Below are 20777 nucleotides of genomic sequence, written 5' to 3'. Positions count from 1 at the left end.
AAATGAGTCTGATACTGCAGTCAGAGAATTTAGGAAGGCATCTGGAATTTCATAAAAACAAGAAAAAAAAAAGATATACACTGAAAAGTTTGCATATTCATTCCTTTCATTGTTTGCTTTTTGCCATAGGGCACGCACACTCTCCAGAGAGAGAAAGCGAGAAGAAAAGTGAGAAATCACCCCCTCCCCAGGGTGGGAAAGCCATGATACAATGCCTTCTACTTTGAACATAGGGCATTTGAGGATAATTTTCAAAATAGAGAAGGAAGGAAAAAAGAGAAAACTAGGAAAGAATATTCTAGATTGACAAAGGGCCTTATGGACCATTGAAATGACAGGGGATTTTATTGCATATGTCTTAAGATTTGCAAGTACATAACGAACAAACCTAAAAAGATTACTGTAAAAATTGAAAACAAAATAGAGATTACTGCAGTGCTTAAGAAAATGGTCAAAAACCAATCACTACTTTTTCCTACTTTAAATTTAGCAAAGTTTCTAATTTTTTCATTTTATTACTTTTTCAACAGTCATGCAATACTAAGAGCAGAGAAAGGTCCACTTCAGTTATTCAACCCTCCTTCCCACACTCTTACTAACAAAATGCCCTCTACGATACTCAGCCATCAGGCTCAGCCTGACTCCTGTACTGCATTCCTTTCTCCACTATATGTTTTCTCTTGCTGTGTCTTGGAATTTCTACTTATTCTCTTCTATTTATTAATCTCAACTTTTTTTCATAAAAAATGATAATACCACAAGGCAGCTTACGGTGAGTGCTTTAAACCATTCTTCTGATCTCCCTAAGCTCTGTCATCCAAGACACATCAAAGAAAAAAGTGCTGTTTGATACATACAATTCACATTTTCTCATAGATCTTTTGAGGAATAATTAAATAGAATATTTAGAAAATGACTATCTTATGAAGCTATATTACACAATCCAAGTACACATTACTGTGCCTACCTATGAAATTCAAGGTTTAAGACAAATACCACCTTATCCTCTTCCAATCAGACAGACTTGTTCTAAGTACAATTCTTTTTTTTTTCTTTTTAAGATTTTTACTACAGGGTGCATGCACTTGCCAGAGAAACAGAGAGACAGAAAGCAAGAAATCACCCCCAGAGGGATGGCCACACTTCAATCCCTTCTCCTCCATTCTCCTCCAGGGATCTTGGGCACATATGCACATGTGGCTGGTGTGAGTTTTAAGCCACCTGGTCCAGGATTCAAACTGTGGTTGACAACATGGCAGTCCAGCAACATAACCATTACATCATCTGCTAGTCCCCTAAATCCATCTTATGCAACATTTCGTAAGCTTCCAATAAGCAACATCCAAATCATATTCCATTTCCTCAATAAAACCTTCAATATAATCTGGTCTTCCTGAATCCCTCTTTGATCTGTCTTCAAGTCACAAAATTGAACAGCAGATCATGTATGTTTGTACTTAATTGTTTTATATGTGTTGATACGCACTTATGATAATAATGGAGTTATTTGGATGTGCAGGGTAGTGAAGCACAATGATGTCTGGCACTGAAACTTGGATCTTGAACCCTAACCCGAGAGACTGCACACAGTAAGCAGTATGTAAGTACATATTGGTCAGCCATCTACCATACTATAAAAAGTGCAAGAAGATACTTCTCACCTAGTGTCCACTCTTAAAGCATTGTACTTAGTAATTTAGTTTATATGAAAGGTATTTTACAAAATACTTGAGCATCAATGACATTAACAATGTTAATAGTTATTTCTCTCTCATCTGTGATAGGTGACTAAATGGGTTTTGTGCTTTTAGCAATTACTGGCTTCTAGGTAGAATGCTTCAATTCGCTTGCTTAAGAACAAATAGAATCATGGAATTTTCCTGCATCTTTGACTTCTCATTTCTAGTGAGGGGATGTGTGAGGAGATCAATTATAAGTGGGATGCGGAAAAAAGAAAAGTTAATTTCTAAATTAGAGCATTAACTTGCAACCATGAGAAATACTTTAACTACCCACATTCACTCTATTAATGGCATATAAGGATGATAAAAATTCTTGTAAACCATACAGTTTTAAATAAATAAAATTTTAAATAAATAATAATTTTGAAAATAAACTGTTAAGTGGAGATGAAATTTAGCCATAACAATAGTTTGTTGAGTAATTGCTACATTACTTGAGAAAGTCCACAAAATAGGGATCCAAATAATGTTCACAATAAAAACATCTGCTAAATAGTGTTTAGGGAAGTAGTAGTCAAGGCTTGGTAGAAGATAATTAAGATTACATAAATGGTGTTAAATAGTACATGGATGTTTCAACAAAACAAAAGTTGACAAAAACAGGGAAATACTTTCCTAGTCATATTGTTCCATTAACATATTTGCAAGTGGGTTTCTGCATATGCCTGCTACTTCTCATTGGACCAAAAGGTTATAAAAGTATCACTGCTGAAGAACACTCCTAAAAATGACAACTGCATATTTTACTTTCCCTCGATTAAATTTTTAGTATCTGAGAAATATTGCTTATTTTTCTTTTTTGATTCTAAATTTTGGAAATTGGAAAAGCTTTGAATAAACCCAAACTACTATAAAAAAAAAATTACCTTCCAGAGGGGTCAGCAGATGGCATGGTGATGAGAGCAATGAATTCCCACATGGGTGATCATAGAGTCTTGGACCTGGGGGCTTGAAAATCACACTGGGTGTATGTGCATGTGTGCCCAGAATCCCAAGAGATGATGGAGGAGAAGAGATTGTGGTAAAGCCATCCTCCCTAGGGAGTTATTTCTCACTTTCACTTTCTGTCTCTGTCACCAACAAGTGCACATGCTCCATAGAAAACACTTTAAAAAAATTATCTCCTAGAAAATTATCAAGTTTTTAAAACTTAATATTAAATCACCACATCCACCAAGATTTTATTGTAATGTGGATAGATGCGTGCATTTTGTGACACTTTGAGGCTCTAAAGTTATTTTGCATGCACATAAACTTGCTATATTACTTTTATTAGTACATATGATATATTTTATCATAAAATGCTATTAAAAGTACTAAGTTTGGGGCCTTCATTTATACTGCCCTATTCCAATATGTTTAGGACAATGGAACCAGTGTAGACACCAAACACTAATCTCCTCATAAATTCAATCGTCATGATGCATGTTGAGCTGTGTCCAGATATGACCAAGTTTACACTGAAAAAAATACCCAATAATCCCTGAAAGGAATGTGAAGGTCAGACACCCAGGCAGTCAGGGAGTGAGCCAAATTTGATTTCTCTTGATGTCAAAAATACGAACAGAGTCAGTGACTCAGGGCTGGCTATACACTGTGACTAATGTTAGGCTATCATAAATTAGAAGTTTGCAGCAGCTATAAAACTGTTTCCATTCTGAACAATGAATCTCCAGTACTTACTAATCTCTGAACAGCAAACTATTCATGTGAACCCAGATAAAAGAAAATCATTTACCTATTAAATATTGTAACAAAAAATATATTTACTTAGTAGTTAAAATTTAACTTTTAAAATGAAAAAATACTTAAATGTTTTTGAAGCAGCAATGAAAACTCATGGCTCATATGAATGACTCCCTTTTATTAAAAAAAGTTTTATACTTGCCAAGGAAAAGTTGTTATTTTCCGAGATGTAGACATTGTAATAGAGTAAAATATCTATGGAAAGTATCAGTTTTAGAAGAAAACAATTCATTTATTTCTTCTACAAACATCAAGTAGCTACAATGTCTTAAGTCTTTTTTGCTATGAACTGTGAGTGGAACAAAGATAAATAAGACATGGTCCCTACAAGCAAAACACTGAAAACGGAACTGAGTGTTTCCTAAATTCAGCCTGTAACCTACATTATCTTGCTTAAATGAAGACTTCTGAGTCCTAATTCCTGAATTCTGATGCCATAAACCTGGAGCAAAGTTTTAGGGATATACTTATGATGCAGGAAGCTGGAAGTCCAAACTTGGAGATGCAATGGTTTTTAGTTTGTTGCTTTTTTCAATATTACAGTCTTCTCTATTTATTTTTTTTATTTTTACATTTAATTACTACAGATCTTTTTTTTTTTTTTTTTGAGAGGTTTTTGCTATAGGGCGCATGCGCTTGCCAAACAGAGAGAGACAGAGAGAAAGCGAGAAATCACCCTCCCGAGGGGATGGCCACGCCGCAATCCCTTCTCCTCCATTCTCCTCTTGGGATCTTGGGGCACGCACGCACATGCACCTGGCGTGAGTTTAAGCCACCGGGTCCAGGATGCGAACCGCGGTCGACTACATGGGAGTCCAGCGACATAGCCATTATGCTAACTGCTGGTCCCTTACTATAGATCTTTACAGCATACAAAATAGACTTTGCAGGCATGAATAGACGCAATGGTCTTTAGTAGTAAGGAAGTACATTGTACATAATACAACACGTATAATATGTCTAATAACTGCCTGATGTTTTTTTATTCAGAATGCCTTCGATCTGCACTTATGTGGTCTTTTAATCCTGAGTTAAGATCTAATTCAACTTCCTAATTAAATAATTTTTCATGAAGATCTTGCCTTTAAATTGAGGAGGTTCTACGTCAAGTGCATATTGCCACTTTGATTATACATCTTGCTTCCGCTTACTGAATTACTGTCTTTTCCCTATGATAAGGCCATTATTTTGAGTACCAGTGCTCTCAATAATAAGAAGTCCTCTGCCTTGTTCCTGAACCCCTCATTTGTTTCATACATATTGCCCTGACTTTTAGTTGTGAGTTCTCTAAGATTCAGTTCCCTAACAAATGATCAAGACCATTTTACCTGGTGCTAGACCAACTGATGCAGACCACCTGCCTGAATTCGAAGATATTTAATCCTCTAGTCTCCACATACCAATGATCTGCTGCTCACCCACCAGGACAACACCTCTCACTCCTTGGTGGACCTCTTTGACACTCCTTGTTTGTCTTCAAAAGTTCCTGGGTAATCTACTCCAGTAATTCCCCTAATTTACAGAGTATCGGAATTATCTGGAGAGATGCTTAAAAGTATGTATTTTGAGGCTTCAGGCCTTGAGGCTATGACTCAGTAAGTCTGGTGTGAAGTCCAGGAGTCTACAATGATAAAACTTAGCATATCATTGAAGGCTTTAATCTGGGCATCTAAGAATGAATACAATTTTGTGTGACCTATAAAGGGGAAAGAATATAACTAAAGGAAGCTAAGTATTCTGATGGTGGAAAAGCGTCAAATATATTGTAAAAGATCATTTAGTCAAATATTAGCCTATCAGAGGTGCCTAATAAATGTTTTCTGAGTTAAATAAATAAAATCTATTGCACTGTATAAATGAAGGTTGGCTCAAGGCATCAGCTATATGATAAGATGCAGGAGAGGGATATAAGAATGAAAAGATGGAGAAATACCAATTTCTAATTTATGATGAATTCTAGGATTAGACAATGATGATAATCAAAATATTTGGCATATTCTATCTTTTTTAAGATAAATTTTACTATAGGGCACATGTACTTGCTGGGGAGACAGAGAGACAAAAGGAAATCACCCCTCAAGGGGGGTGGCCACTTTGCAGTCCCTTTTCCTCCATTCTCTTTTCAGGATTTTGGACATACACACACATACACCCGGCATGAATTTTAAGCTGCTAGGTCTGGGTCTTGAACCACGATCGACTATGTGGGAGTCCAAGGACATAACCATTATGCCATCTGCTGGTCCCAAATATTTGGCATATTCTAAGCCATCTCACACATTTTGCCTTTTATTATCACCTCCATGCTTCAGTTACACAAATCTGTATGTCTAACTCATACTCTCTGACAATAAAATTTAACTGCCAATCCATAAGTGCTCTAAATTATATTATAAAAAGCAATTCAATTAGGTGGAAAGATGAGAGTAATGAGCAGGCTAAATTAGCACGGGTGATAAGGCTACTTAGGATGTTATTACAGGAAGCTAACAAAGGTCTCACATACAATGGGGGCAGTCAAGTTAAAAAAAGGGTACACTGCATATATTTGGAGTTGATATGCCAACCAGGTCCTCTGTTGAAAATTCGCAAAAACAATGATGACTTTTTTCTTTCTCTGAGTGAGGAATCTTTCTGGAAAATGACTCACAATGACATGGTTGGAGATCTGAGGAACAAGAGATGGTGTCATTGAAATATAACCAGTCCAGCCTGGAAATGGAGAATACTGTAGCTATAAGGAATGTTGCAACTATTTTTAGGCATATGCAAGAGAGAGAAAAGGAAAATAGATAAAATTAGGGGAGAGGATATTAGATTGATGGAGTAAAGTTCTAGAGGAGATTGACTTAAAAGGAGCAGCTAGGTCTCTGGAAGAGGAAGGCAAGGACATCCTTAAGTGGCTATCTGGAGAGCATAAATAAAGATGTGGCTAAATTATGATGTGGAGTAGGGCAAGCCAATGCCTTTCATTTTATTAGTAAAACGAGTAACAGCAAAGACAGATGACAAAGGGAATAGAGTAGGTTTAGAATGAGAGCAAAATTTTCTGACAGTTATTGATATAGCATAAATAGGGATACATCAAAGATTGTGAACTGGGACTGTTGTGTAGGATGAATTTATAACTGGTAGAACCATCTATTCTTTTCTAGCAATATTCAGCAGCCAGTATCTTATGGAAAACAATGATGACTTTTTTCGCTGAGGGAGGAATCTTTCTGCAAAATGACTCACAATGACATGGCTGGAGATCTAAGGAACAAGAGATGGTGTCATTGATATATAACCAGTCCAGCCTGGAAATGGAGAATACTGTAGCTATAAGGAATGCTGCATTGACAGGATGAGAAAGAAAGAATGCTCAGGTATTGTAGATGCTGAAATCCGAGAGAAGGCAGTCTGTCTTGAAGTTCTGGGTTCACAGCCTCAAGTATGGAAACATGAAGTAAATTTAAATAATGCAGTATTAAAAAGGGGGGAAAGATTAAAAAAATGATTTCCATGATAAAGGATCTAGATGTGCCAAAGGTAAATGAGTACAATACACTTCCCATTAGGGCAGGCATCCAGGGAAGTGGTATGATTAGAAAAGCATCAGGTTTTCATTTTCATGAGCAGGTAGACTATGGGAGAAAGTAGAAGGATGAAGGAGATGGTGACAGAATGAAGCACTACTTAGGGAGAGTGAGAATTCTTGTCAGCTAGAGTTTAGTGGTGGTCTAGGAAAAATGAGTCTGATACTGAAGTCAGAGAATTTAGGAAGGCATCTGGAATTTCATAAAAACAAGAAAAAAAAAAGATATACACTGAAAAGTTTGCATATTCATTCCTTTCATTGTTTGCTTTTTGCCATAGGGCACGCACACTCTCCAGAGAGAGAAAGCGAGAAGAAAAGTGAGAAATCACCCCCTCCCCAGGGTGGGAAAGCCATGATACAATGCCTTCTATTCCAGTCTCCTCGCAGTATCTTTTCGGCATGCATGCACACGCACACACACCTGGTGTGATTTTCAAGCTGCCAGATACAGGACACAGCTGATCATATATGAGAATTCAGCTCCTTAACCACCATGCCACCTATTGGCTTTTACTCCTTTTAAATTACAATGAAGCATAATTCAACAAGTTGAGGAGTTTATTATATTGGATCACTGGAAAAGTCAGACACTTTTTTTTTTTTGCATAGAAAAACATGGAAAATGCATCAGGACTTTTCTGATGGCTCCATATTTGTGTAAACAAAGTAAAGCCAATTTTCTCCCTTTCTTTGACTCCCTAAATCTTCCCATGTTGTGGAAAAGAGTCGTGTACTGCACAACAGGTGCTCAGGGAACACGTGGGATAGAAAAGCCTGTGTTGTATTTTTTAAACATGTGTTTCATAATAGGTAAAGGTGCTGCAAAGATACTAATGCATCCACGTATGTATGACACAGTCCACAAAGAGCTGAATGCTTCTGCTAGCACTTGATTCAGTGCAGTTACCTATTGTAAATCAGCTACTTGGTTCGTATTAGTTACCTGCTTCAGGTAGCGTGCTGACATTGCATGTGCTTTCATCGCCTTCCCCAGCTGAGGTTGAAGCTTTTACCTTAAAGACATACGAAGTATTCGCAGGAAGTTTTACAAACGTGTACATGAGATCTTGGGGAGAGACTTTTGTAGAATTCTTTTCCACTGTCGCCATATAATACGTAATTATTCCATTTGCCTTCTGGGGTGGATCCCAACTCACGAACACTGATTGCCAACTAGTTGCCACGCACTGCATATTCTGCACAACATCTGGAACTTAAGAGATAGATATATGCCCAAAGTTAAAATTTATACACATGCAGGACGCAAATCATTGAGTTACATGATTGCTAGATAAAATCATGTTTAGAAATAGAGACAAAAGTAAAATGTAACATATCAGCTTTTCAGTGTATGCTCAAAGGTTCATCACCTTGGTTAAATCAAATGACTATTGGCCCAGTTTCTACATTATCTTGTTAATCTTTACAAGACTGAACCAGTCATTAAATGTTTTCCTAGATCCACCCACTGATCGCATACTGAAATCCTCAGAAACCGCTGTGCCTAGGCAGTGGTTCATGCCTACTTTCAAAATTGGAAACAAGCCATTTTAGAAAGACTTTATTATGGAACATTTTAATGCAAAACACATATGTAGATGCCTCCCTACTGTGGCATATCTGGGCTTAACAGTACTAGGAAATCCATAACTAATTTAGAGGTCTTGCTTCTACATCGAAATGGCTTTTGGAGAAGTCTATTGAAAGCCTAATTCTTCAATATCTTCTGATAATGCAGTTGGAGGAAAGATTTAAAAGATCCCAGGTTTTGGGGGTTTTTTTGTTTTTGTTTTTGTTTTTCCATAGTTTATATGAAGTTACTTGAAAGTAACCTAGTTTCATAGGGGCTACTGTATCTGGTTGAAGAAGAAGAATATCTTAGTCCACCAAACTGGCTGCAAGCTAAGGATACTGATTACTTCCCATAGAGATATCTGCTTATCTAATGCCTCCTGGTGTTAGTAATAATAGGGTAACTTGTCTCATTACAGCAAAAGGAAAATATTACAAGAAAAATAGGTATATAGTCAACTCATAGACTATCTACAATAATCAGTGAAAGAAAATAACTTGCTGCCACTGTACAAAGCATCGTGACTGACAGAATACTTACGCAATCTTCAACCATTGTCCATGCACTTGCATCTGCCATCTCTTTGTGAGTTCCCTGAATAGTTTTCATTTATGACCTGTTTAGTGGCTCCATCTCTCTCCCTTGGCCTACATTTATTTCTTAAAAACACTTTTTTCTCTATTAAGATAAAGTTACCAGTACTATGGGGGGAAATTCCTAAAGCAAATAATTATCCGGTAATGTTACAATTCTTTAACAATAAAATTTTTTTATTCAACCAATCAGAACACAGATTTTTTGGTATAATTTGTCTTACCATAAAAAAAATATTTCTTGGTGTACAGAGCATTTTCTACAAGCTTCACCTTGATTTTATTAACCTCATATGCAAATATTGTTAAAGCATCCATATAGGGTGTATGTTTTTTATACACTATCACTAATTTATGGCATGCATTTTCTGCAGTTGTGAACACTCTTCCGACAAGTCAGAAGGCCAGTATTCCGGTCATGTTTGCTAACTTTCTGAAGGCCCTTTTCATCTACCTGCCTGAATCATGCCTACTTTTATCCATAACATTAAAATGGGTGACAACAGTAATATATATGGAGTATTTCCTGTGTCCAAAACAGTAAAAAGTGCTTTATATGAGTGTTTTTCAAATATTTTTAACAACTTTGAAATGGCTACTGCTAATATGCACAGATATTCAGTTAAGGATATAGAGGTTCAGGTGAGTCCTGAGTCTTTGACAAGGTTTTACAACTAGTAAGTCATGGTATTCAGATTTAAATCCAGATTAACTTCAGAACATGCATTCTTTCATACCATACATACTATTTATTCAGCCTGTCTTGTCGGCATAATAAGGAAAACAAAGTATTGGGACTTCATCAATTAGTGCAAAAATGCTTAATTTAGCAGGGAGGTATTTTGTCATCTCAATTTAGAAATTTAGAGGTGCGCCCCGAAATGCTTAGAACAGGATCATGCACTTATTCAATAATCGTTGACAAAAAAGTATTTTCAAATGGAAATCCAGTTGAAAGAAAAAGTAGTACATTTCTAACCTGCCATTCAAATAGGCTATATTTGAAAACTATTCAGTGCACACACGAAGGCAAGAAATGGTATGAATACAAGCATGATATAGGAGGTAAGCTATTGGCAAATTGGTCCAATGGCATTTCATAGTTTCCTCTACCTGTTATGAATGAGACTATGGGAAAGTAGAGGGTCTATGCAGAGACTCATGCTCTTGATTTTGTTTTTTATGTTATAATTTGTTATTTACTATTTGATCATTGTAATTCTTTATAGCACACAATGTTTTCAAGGTACGCATGCAATATGCCATAATCAAATTAACCATGTTACCATGAATGTTGTTTTCAACAAAGCCACAGAAACTCATGCTCTTTAAATATCACAGCTTATCTCCTTAAAGAAAATCTTAGATATTACCTCAAAAAACATCCAAGTCAACCTATTAAAAGTGACTTTTAGATCACATCACTCTTTTTCCCCCAGTTATCTTGTATAGTCCCAAGAATTAAATAATTTTCACAAACATCTATGAGACTATTCTCAAACTAGTCTTTTATTTCAACTTCCTCAGTTCAAAAGTGTAAACACATATGTGTGATTTCATACAAAAAGATCTATTCTAATTTCCCTTTGAAAGGACTATTAAATAATATTTTTCATATAACAGAAAGGAAAGAAAAAGTGTTAAATATAAAATAAAACATTTTAGGCTTATCAACTGTGTCTAACCTGATTCTTGGGTTGTGAATTTTACTACATTACTAAATTGTTTTCCATTTCCAACTTTTGTAAAGGCAGATATGCTGATAGAGTAGGTGCTGACTGGTTCCAGACCAACAAGTTTGGCTTCAGTTTGAAAACCTGAAATATTCTGTAAAACGTATATATATATATATGTATAAATATATATATCAGTCACAACATATCACCAAAAATATATTGTAACTGAAAGGGATATCTTAACACATTAAAATTATACCTTCTATATTTAATCTGTGATTTAGTAAGCATGAATTTTTAGATATTAAAATAAAATGAATATTAACGCTTGGTGCTACAAAGTGTTTAGCTTATAATACAAGGACGAACTGGGCACCTCATTTGCCCTGAAGAATCCCATAAGTGACCTTTTTTTTTTTTTAAAGACGAATATTTGCACATGTGCTCACCAGAGAGACAGAGAGAGGCAGAAAGCAAGAAATCACCCCCACCTCCTCCTGGGGAGATGGCCATGCCATAATTCCTTCTCTTCCATTCTCCTCTCAGGATTTTGGGCACGCATGCACATGTGCCCAGTGTGAGTTTTAAGCCACAAGGTCCAGGACTTGAACTGCAGTAGACTACATGGGAGTCCAGCAACATAACCATTATGCCATCTGCTGGTCCCTATAATTTTTGAACTATAGTATTTTTTTAAATTTTGTTTTCCTAATTTATACTTGTAAATACATACTCATTACTTCCTTTAAATTTGTAATATTAAAGTTCCCAATTGAAATCCAACCTGTTGATTGTCAATAATACTTGATTTTTCTCAAATTCATTAAAATTAATTTTTAAGGGACCAGCAGGTGGCGTGGTGGTTAGGGCACTGGACACTCCCACATGGCTGACCAGAGTTTGAGTCCTGAATCTGGTGATTTGCTTTCTCACTTCCCTCTCTCTCTCACCCTCTATCTCTCTCTGGTCAAATTAAGGAATAAATGAATAAATAAATAAATAATAAAATAACTGTTAATAAAAATTAATTTTTAATATTAATATTTCTGTATAAATTAATTTACTAATCAGCTACTAAAAGCTAGGCACTGAGAATACAACAGGGAATAAAACAAAATCTGCACACTTTTGTGGAGTTTAAATTGGAAGTTTTCTCAGGTAAGTCCTAAATTTCTACTTTGACACAACTTTCTTTTAGGAAAACAAGAAAAGGAACGAAACATATCACAGTTGGCCAAGGAAAAATACACTTCCTCACAGAATAACTTACCATTGAATATAAAGTTTTCACTCAAAGATAATGGTTCTTTCTGAGAAAGGAGTTAAGATTTATCAGTTATCCTTATGGAAGAGAAGATAATCTCATATGTGGTATAGGAACATTACATTCTATCTGATTCAAATATAAACCATTAAAATTTATTTATAGAAACATTTTAGTAGCTGAAATTTAGCAAGAATATTAATTCTTGGGGTACTTACAATGAGCATCATATTTTAGAATAACCTCAAGGAAGTTGCTCATTATTTAGGAACTTACTATAAAACCTCATATACCTTTATTTTTTCTAACTATGTACAAAGCATACTAGTCAATGACCTGGAGATTATAAAGACATTTGAGACATAGTCTCTGCCACCACAGAATTTTTATATTACCTAGAGAAATCTGCAAACAATTGCTGATTATGAAGAAATTAAGCACAAAACAAGTAAAATTTGATTTTGTTTAGAAAGGGCTAGTATCCAAAAACTGACTGAACCCAATGATTATTTATTGGATAGTCAACTAATTTACACTAGATTAAGTTGTAAAAGGGAGATGTGAGTGATGAATACTTACAAATATATTTTAGTAGAACTTTTTACTAAATAAACAGTTTATTTCAGCACATCTGAGTGACCCACATTATCAATTGATCTCCCTGCCTTTGGCCAGAAGCAGATTGACCAGAATGGAAATAACTTTTGAAGTGGTTCTGGAATTACTCTGTTTCTACAAACCCAAACATAATTTGAAAGAACAAAAAGAATAGAAAAGCAGAAAAAGTAAAAAAGAACAATATTGTCAGGACATGAGGTAGATGAAAGAGAAAAGAAAACAGAACAATCCTCTAGAAGAGAAAGCAAAAAAGACTGAAGAAAGCAGATACAGTAAACTAGATGTCAAGAATGGTAAAGAGAAGGCATGAGAGAATATTTAAATAACTTTATACAAAATGTGATTATGAAAATTAATGGAAGTGAAATTAGTATAGAAGAGTAACTAAAAGTAGATTTTTTAAAATAAAATTATTTCTTCTCCCAAAATGATATATTTAACTCTTTATGGTATAGAGAGTATATTTTTGCTACTACTGAAATAAAAATGATAGTATTCATGAAGAAAACAGAATATCAATCACCCTAAATGGAATACTGAGATAATGATGTACTGCCATTTCTTGCTTAGGGCTGTTATGATGCTGAGTTATTTTTATTTTTTATTCTATTATATTTACAAAAACAGCCATTAATAGCCAACACATTTGTCATACCTCGAATTGTTCTAAATGCTTTCTATACACTTTTCCTTATAATCTTCACTTTTTGTTTCTTTTTCTTTTTTTTTTTTCCAGTTTTGTTTGTTGTTTGTTTTGTTTGTTTTTTGCTTTTAGGGATCATTCACTTGCCAGAGAGACAGAAAGTGAGAAGGTGAGAAATCAGCCATTGGGGGAATGCAATACCACAATCCTTTCTCCATTCTCCTCTCAAGATCTTGGGCATGCACACACATGAACCTGGTTTGATTTTCAAGCTACTGTGTCTGGGACTCAAAGAGTGTAGTTGGCCAAGTGGGGTTCAGCACCATAACTTCCACACTACATGCTGGCCTAATTCTCACTTTTGAATGTATGCATCTTTTAAAAAAAATTTTTTGAGAGGTTTTTGCTAAAGGGTGCATGTGCTCTCCAGAAAGAGACAGACAGAGAAAGTGAGAAATCACGACCCCAGGAGGATGGCCATGCCACAGTCCTTTCTCCTCCATTCTCCTCTTAGGATCTTGGGCACATACACACACGTGTCAGGGTGAGTTTAAGCCACCGGATCCAGGACTCGAACCACAGTCGACTACATGAGTCCAGTGACATAGCCATTACGCCAATAGCTGGTCCCTGAATGTATGCATCTTTATAACTCCCATTTTGCACTTGAGGAAATTGTCTTAAAAGGTTAAGCAGTTTTCCTAATATAGCACAGTGGGTCTCAGAGGCAGAATTTGAACCAGGACATTTGAAATCAGAGACTTTGTATTACCTCTATGCTAAGGATAACTATGTTAGAGATCACCATTCTAAGGAGATAAGATTACATACACACATCCAAACTCCAACACACATACATAATTATACTGGGAATGTGATTACTTTGAGAAAATTTTCTTTCCTTTTGATAGCTATTTCCCAGACAAATCTATTTTCCAGACAAATCAATTTTAAAAATGGGAAACTGTAAAGAACTAACCAAGGATAGATATTGGAGGGCTAGAGGCTTACTGCCATTAATATAATTTCACACTTCTGGGAAACAGATTTCACATTTATGGAGTAAAGTAATTCAAATTCTACTCAGCCTATCAGATGTTAAAGAGACATCGTGGTTTCCTGAAAAAAAAAGTCATTGTTCCTGATGATCTAACCGTAATCACTCCTTTTGATTCTTACTATTCACTTTGTAATCTACACATGCTATAAAAATGATTTACCATAGCAATAAACTGTAATACACATAACATTGGGTAAACTGTTTACTGTAGTTTTTTTGCACCGTTCTTGCTGTAACCAAATAAGAGCATTCTGAGACTTCATTTACCCTTGGGAAAAAAATAAGAAACATTCTTAAATAAATACTAGTTAATTACAACATATTTTGGCAATTCAGTGTTAAATCACATATAATTAAGATGACTCTGTTACAACAGTTCTTTGGGTATTTTTCACTGATTCTGGATCCTAAAAAATAATTAAGGATGGAAAGCATGTTTAGTATTGCAAAAGAATTAGCATTAAAAGTAAAAGTATAAGAATGTTATATTGAAAGACCAACTGGTATAAGATCAGATAATAGCACAAGAGATTACCAGAAGTCTAATATAAACTCTTCTCTGAACAGGTTTGAAAACTTCATATTGTACTTCTTTTAACAATAAGTAGAAATAAATTACATTTTGTAACAAGTTTAAAATACGACAGAAATTACTATCCACTTTCCAGCATTAACAAAACAGTACAATTATTTCTGAAGTTGCAGATATTTTCAAGTCATAAATCTAAGTAAACTGCTAAATGAATTATTTGGTTTACATATTTGGCAAATGTTTGCTTGTGTTTTTCACAAATATCCTTAAATTGTAGGCAATAAAAAATTATTTAAAAGATCATCCTTATTTATTTAAAACAGTCCATTCTCCTCCTACATATCAAAAGATTTCCATTCAATTTCTAAACTTTTTAAATAAACATACAGTGTTATAATCAACCTACCTTATAAATTATAGTATCTGTTTCATGTTCATGAATTTTAAAACTATATACTTTAACAATACCGCCTGGAAGAGGACTTGGGCTCCATTTCAGCCATACAAAGTCTGACGTGTAGTTGATTAAAGTCAAATTTTGAGGAGGCGCTAAAGGCACTGCAGGAAAACATAGCATAAAACTTACATTCATAAAATTTTAGGATGAAAGTAGCATCGTGACTATAGCTTTTGGAAGACACTAGTTAGGAAAGAGTTATAAAATAATCACAATGTAATTTTAGAAACTAATATAAGTAATTGTTTTTATATTTGAAATGCAGTAACTCTAAAGTGATTTTAAACAAAACATGTAATTCGGAAGCTGTAATTTAAAAAAAAAAATTTCAAAGTTTAGCAAAAGTTGAGGAATGACTGTCAGCCCGTTACAAACAGACAATCAAATATCCTTTCATTTTCCATGCTGTTCCTTGAAGAGAAAGAGAAATCACCGCAACGGGGCAATCGTTTGAAGAAACGCAGACTCTGGCTTACCTGACTCGTCTGTGTAAAAGAAAAGAACACTGGAAGGACCAAGTCCTTTTATAGTTCTTGCAGCAGCAAAAAAACTATATAATGTAAATGGTGAAAGCTTTTCCAATATTATATAGTTATCAGAAGTAATAAAAGAATCATTTTCATTTGGTCCTTGTAAAGTTAAATCATAACTTATTATTGCACCGTTTGGCTTTACTGGGGGATCCCATGATAAGAGAACTGAGGTAGAGGAAAGGTTTTTAAAAGTGTTCATTATTGGTGAAGTTTCTGGGACTATAAAAGAAAAAAGAGAATATTCCATGAAACAAAAGTGAATTGGCATTCAAAGAAGAGGCTTCAATCATAACGGAACTTAATTTTATTAGCGGATAATTATTTTAATTTTTCAAAACTTAGAGCTTATTATGTTTTTAAAGGCTAGTTACTTGAAACATACAGAATCTACATATTGCAAGAATAATGCTTCCTCTCAGAAAGCAAGGTAAATGAAGAGCACAACAATTTGCTTTGTAGCAATAAAAGGGTCTAGCCTACCATCTTCTTCAGTTTTGATGTGTAGCTGGGCAGTATAGGTATCAGAGAATCCCTTTTCTGTTGCTGGAGTGACTTTTAATATATAATCAGTATACTTTTCCAGATTATCAAAATACATGCTTCTCTCATATGTAACCAGAAGTGGTCTCCCATGGCGAGGAGTCTGCTGTGAACTCAGTGAAACGTAGTAGAAGACTAGACCATTTGGTTGAGACGGTGGGACCCAGCTTACATTTACTGTAGTTGATGAAATGGACTCACAAGTCAGGTTTCCAACAAACCCTTCAGGTACTATAACAGGCAATAGGCAAAATATGAAAATCATCAACAGGCAATAGGCAAAAAATGAAAATCATCAGTAACCCTAAGTGGAATTAAAATGAACATCCTAAGTATACTGGTTGAATGGCGTCATCAGCGCTTACATTATTTAAATGTAGATACGGTAAAATCATCTATTATAAAGTATCTTCCAAATGATTATTTTAAAAGTCATTCAAAATAAACCTTGTCATTTTTAATATGTATAAAAATGTTTTATATTTTATTCTCTTAGTGTGTTTTTCTTATAATATGAAGATTTTGTGTATGCATATGAATATACATCTATACATATCCAGGTGGTTAAATATCTTGGTAATTTAAATTATCTAAACAATATTTTTTTAGTTTTTTCCAAACATTGTCTTTAAGTAACTTGCTCGAGGACTTGTTGGAAGAAAGAAAACCTGGTTGGAAGCTGAGTGCTACCAAGAGCTCTCTAGTTAACAGACAACAAACTCACATTTGCACATTGAAAACTTATCCTACGAAAAAAAAAGTTCTAATTCTCAGGTATTGCTTGAACTGTGACACTAGACTCTTTTAATATAAATTTGACGTCTCACCTAAAGCAGTGCACAGTACGGACTTAATTTTCATGGTCCTATAACTATAGTTAATAAAATGTTATAGATAGGCAAATATCTTGGAGGAGATCTGCATTTAAAGAATGCCCAAAATGATATTGACCATACACTGCACAAAAACTTTTTTGCCAAGAACTCCCCATTTACATTTTTCCAAACATTTATCATATCCTAAGAGTAAAAACAAGTTGATCAACTTGTCAACTCTTGGGAAGATTATTACAAGAATAAGGAAAGCATTCATTGCTCATGCTCATCGTGTCCGTCAATTTATGACCTTCAGATAAGAAACATGGAATTTTTCTCTCAGCAGACATTTCAGTCAATACCATTTTTCAGACTAAGTGATGTATGTGAGTGTATGTATAAAATAAATTAAAATAAAATAAAATATTTATATAAAATAAAAACATAAACATGTAAAAAAAAAAAAAAAGGATGCATCATCACCGCTAATCTAAATGTATGGGACTAATAAACTTCTAGCCAATTCAAAAGAAGAAGAAGAAGAAACAAGCAAATGGACAACAGAAACAACCACAAAATAGGTAGTGATCCTCTTGTTACTGTATTTTTGAAGGATGAAACCTAAAAAAACATCAAGAGCTTTGATCATTATATTTTTCTGAAAAGTCAGCACAAATAGAATTCTGCAGAAACTGCATACAAGAAATTCCTGGAGTTAAAAAAAAAAAGATATTGTAGATATATTAGTCACAAACACAGTAAAAACAAAAGTACTGCATAGAGTCCTGAGTAGATTCTAAGTCTGAAAAAAAGTTGCTAGAGATAAAAAGACAACAAAGTAATTCTTAGAGCAAATATATAAGTATATTAACTATTAGAAAATTCATCCGTGTGGCCAGAACTATCTTTTATGACTATGACTGGATGCAATAAAAGCAACATATTTTTTTATGAATAGAGGGTAGCAGGTTTCTTCAAGAGACTGTTAGTATCATAGTAGTTTTATAGTTAGAGTAAATGCATTTTCAAACTCTTGTAATACTCAAGTGTGTTCAAGTAAAATATAGACTTGACAATACATACGAGTAGAGAAAGTTCCTAAAATAATTATAGTTTCCACTTAATCTTAGTAAAGATTAATTCATGCTTTTTGTTTACATACTGTCTTGATCTGTGTACACTTGAACTATGTCACTGCTTTTATTCCCATTTCCAACTGAAGTACTTGCTGTTAACCAAAATGTATAGTAGCTGAATATTGCCAGTTTATCTATTATTGCAGATACAGTCAGATTGTCAAAGTCAATGGTTACTTCATGGAGTGTAAAATTCTGAAAAATAAACATATTGTTTTAATTGTTCAGAATGTATTTTTTAATATACATGAACATTTCAAAATCATTATTATCCATGAATTTGTTGTTGCTTATTATTTTCTTATGTTAATTTTTAGAAAAATCCACATTTTTATGCAATAATTAAACTGGAAATATGTTGGTAAAAAAAGAAGAATGATTACAATTTTCATTACAAAATAGCAAAGAGTAAAAACTCTAAGCTTACATTCGAGAAAATCAAGTGGCTAACTAATTGCTCAACAAGTGCTGATCAGAATCGGTCTTGCATGTGAAATACTCAAGTATTTTTCAAAGCACTAACCATTCCTATACAAGTTTGGGAGTATTATAAAACTTAATTTTTTTTTCTTCCTATTAATGATGAAGGGACTGTAAAAGTGCCTCTTTCTGTGAACTCAAATAGTTACTATTAGATTGGGTTCTTTATTTTTTTACAATGATGGGGAGGAAAGGGAAGGCGGTTAAATGCACTCTGATGTGCAGAGTAAGACAGATGATTAAATTCTCTCTCTTGACTCCCAGTTATAATTGTCCTGAGAAATTTATGAATCATTAGAAAATTTGTATAATTATATCTTTTCTCAAAACGAAGCACAGAGTCAAATAAAATGCATTCTAAAATAAAGATAAACATGAGAGCAGCAGATGGTATAATGGTTACGTTGCAGGACTCCCACAGAGTGGACTGCGGTTGGAGTCTGGGACCCAGTAGCTTAAAACTCGTGCTAGGTGCATGTGCATGTGTGCCCAAGATCCCAGAAGGAAAATGTTGGAGAAGGGACTGTGGCGTGGTCATTCTCCCTGGGGGGGTGGGGCGGGGGGTGATTTCTTTCTTTCTGTCTCTGTCTCTGGTGAGCCCTATAGCAAAAATCTTTCAAAAAAGCAATAAAATAAAATGAAGAAAAACAGAATTTTAGAAACATATATATAATTAGTATTAATAATTTTATAATAATGTCAATATATAATGAATAATCTGAATCATTGAAATCCACATGAAGCCACTTTTTATTTTGAATTTAATTATTTTATATTCATTGAATCCTACAGACTGGTATTCAAGTTCTGGAAGGACAGCTTTGGATACATGATCTAATCTCAAAGCTTTTCTTCTCTCAACTATTAAAATTGAAATAATCATCTCCAGTTCTTCACAGAGAACTTTAAAGGATTAGTTAATACAAAGCACATAATTAATACCATGTATAGCACACAATAAAAATAAAGTAAGTGGTAATTAGTTTCAGTTAAATGAATAATATAGGATGATCAATTTCACTAAACTTAAAGTCAACATGGTTCTGAAATTTATCAATAAATTAAGTTCAGCAACTTTTTATACTTCTTTCGCCAATATTTGTGTGGAAAAAGGAATACAGAGTCACCTGGTAGCATGTGGTTAAGGAAGCTGGAACCCACAAGGCTGACTGTGCAGTTTGAGTCACAGATCTGATGGAGATGAAAAGCACACTGGGTGTGTGTATGTAAGCACCCAAAATCCCAAGAAGAGTATGAAAGAGAAAGGATTTGCAGTATGACCATCCCCCTGGGGATGTTTTTTCACTCTCCCTCTATCCCTCTCTCCAGTAAGAAAGCACACTTTGTAACAAAATTAAATAAATAAATTGAAAAAGTGAAAGAAGAGTGAATGCAGTAAAAGATTTACTTTATTTTGTTGTGACTTATTTAGGAATAGACAAGTTAAAGCAATGCAACAATCTCACACAAAAGATGATTCATGAGCTTTAATACCTTCCAATACATCTACTGGTTTGTCAAGAAAGTCATGACGCATTTTTGCATAGAAAACCAGAAAAATACGTCATGACTTTCCTGATGACCTGTACCTTCCACATGGGATAACTGGCTATGTAAAGTACCATTTATAAGTATTAATATAGTTTTTTGGTAATATGTAATATATAGATAGATAGATATAGATACAGATATAGATAGATATAGATGATATAGACATAGATATTTCTTTTTATAGAATTTTTTTATTATCTATGACTGATGGCAAATAAGTAATGAATTATTTTTAATT

At 34.3% G+C, this 20777-nt stretch overlaps 1 protein-coding gene across 1 annotated transcript in view; it reads right to left on the bottom strand.

Annotated features, from left to right (window-relative positions):
- Nucleotides 1–20777, bottom strand: part of PTPRQ (protein tyrosine phosphatase receptor type Q) — a 246341-nt gene that overhangs the window by 148715 nt on the left and 76849 nt on the right. Inside the window, exons 20-25 of the mRNA XM_006142866.3 lie at nt 18535–18703; nt 16498–16788; nt 15961–16236; nt 15434–15585; nt 10920–11061; nt 8012–8281 (exon numbers count right to left, since the gene is read on the bottom strand). Coding sequence (XP_006142928.3) covers nt 8012–8281; nt 10920–11061; nt 15434–15585; nt 15961–16236; nt 16498–16788; nt 18535–18703 — 1300 coding nt within the window. The remainder of the gene's footprint in view (nt 1–8011; nt 8282–10919; nt 11062–15433; nt 15586–15960; nt 16237–16497; nt 16789–18534; nt 18704–20777) is intronic.

This window comes from Tupaia chinensis, unplaced genomic scaffold, assembly GCF_000334495.1.
Source record: "Tupaia chinensis unplaced genomic scaffold, TupChi_1.0 Scaffold000085_1, whole genome shotgun sequence".
Classification (NCBI taxonomy): domain Eukaryota; kingdom Metazoa; phylum Chordata; class Mammalia; order Scandentia; family Tupaiidae; genus Tupaia; species Tupaia belangeri.
Note: the sequence above shows the minus strand (reverse complement) of the source record. Positions and strands in the feature narration are given on the sequence as shown.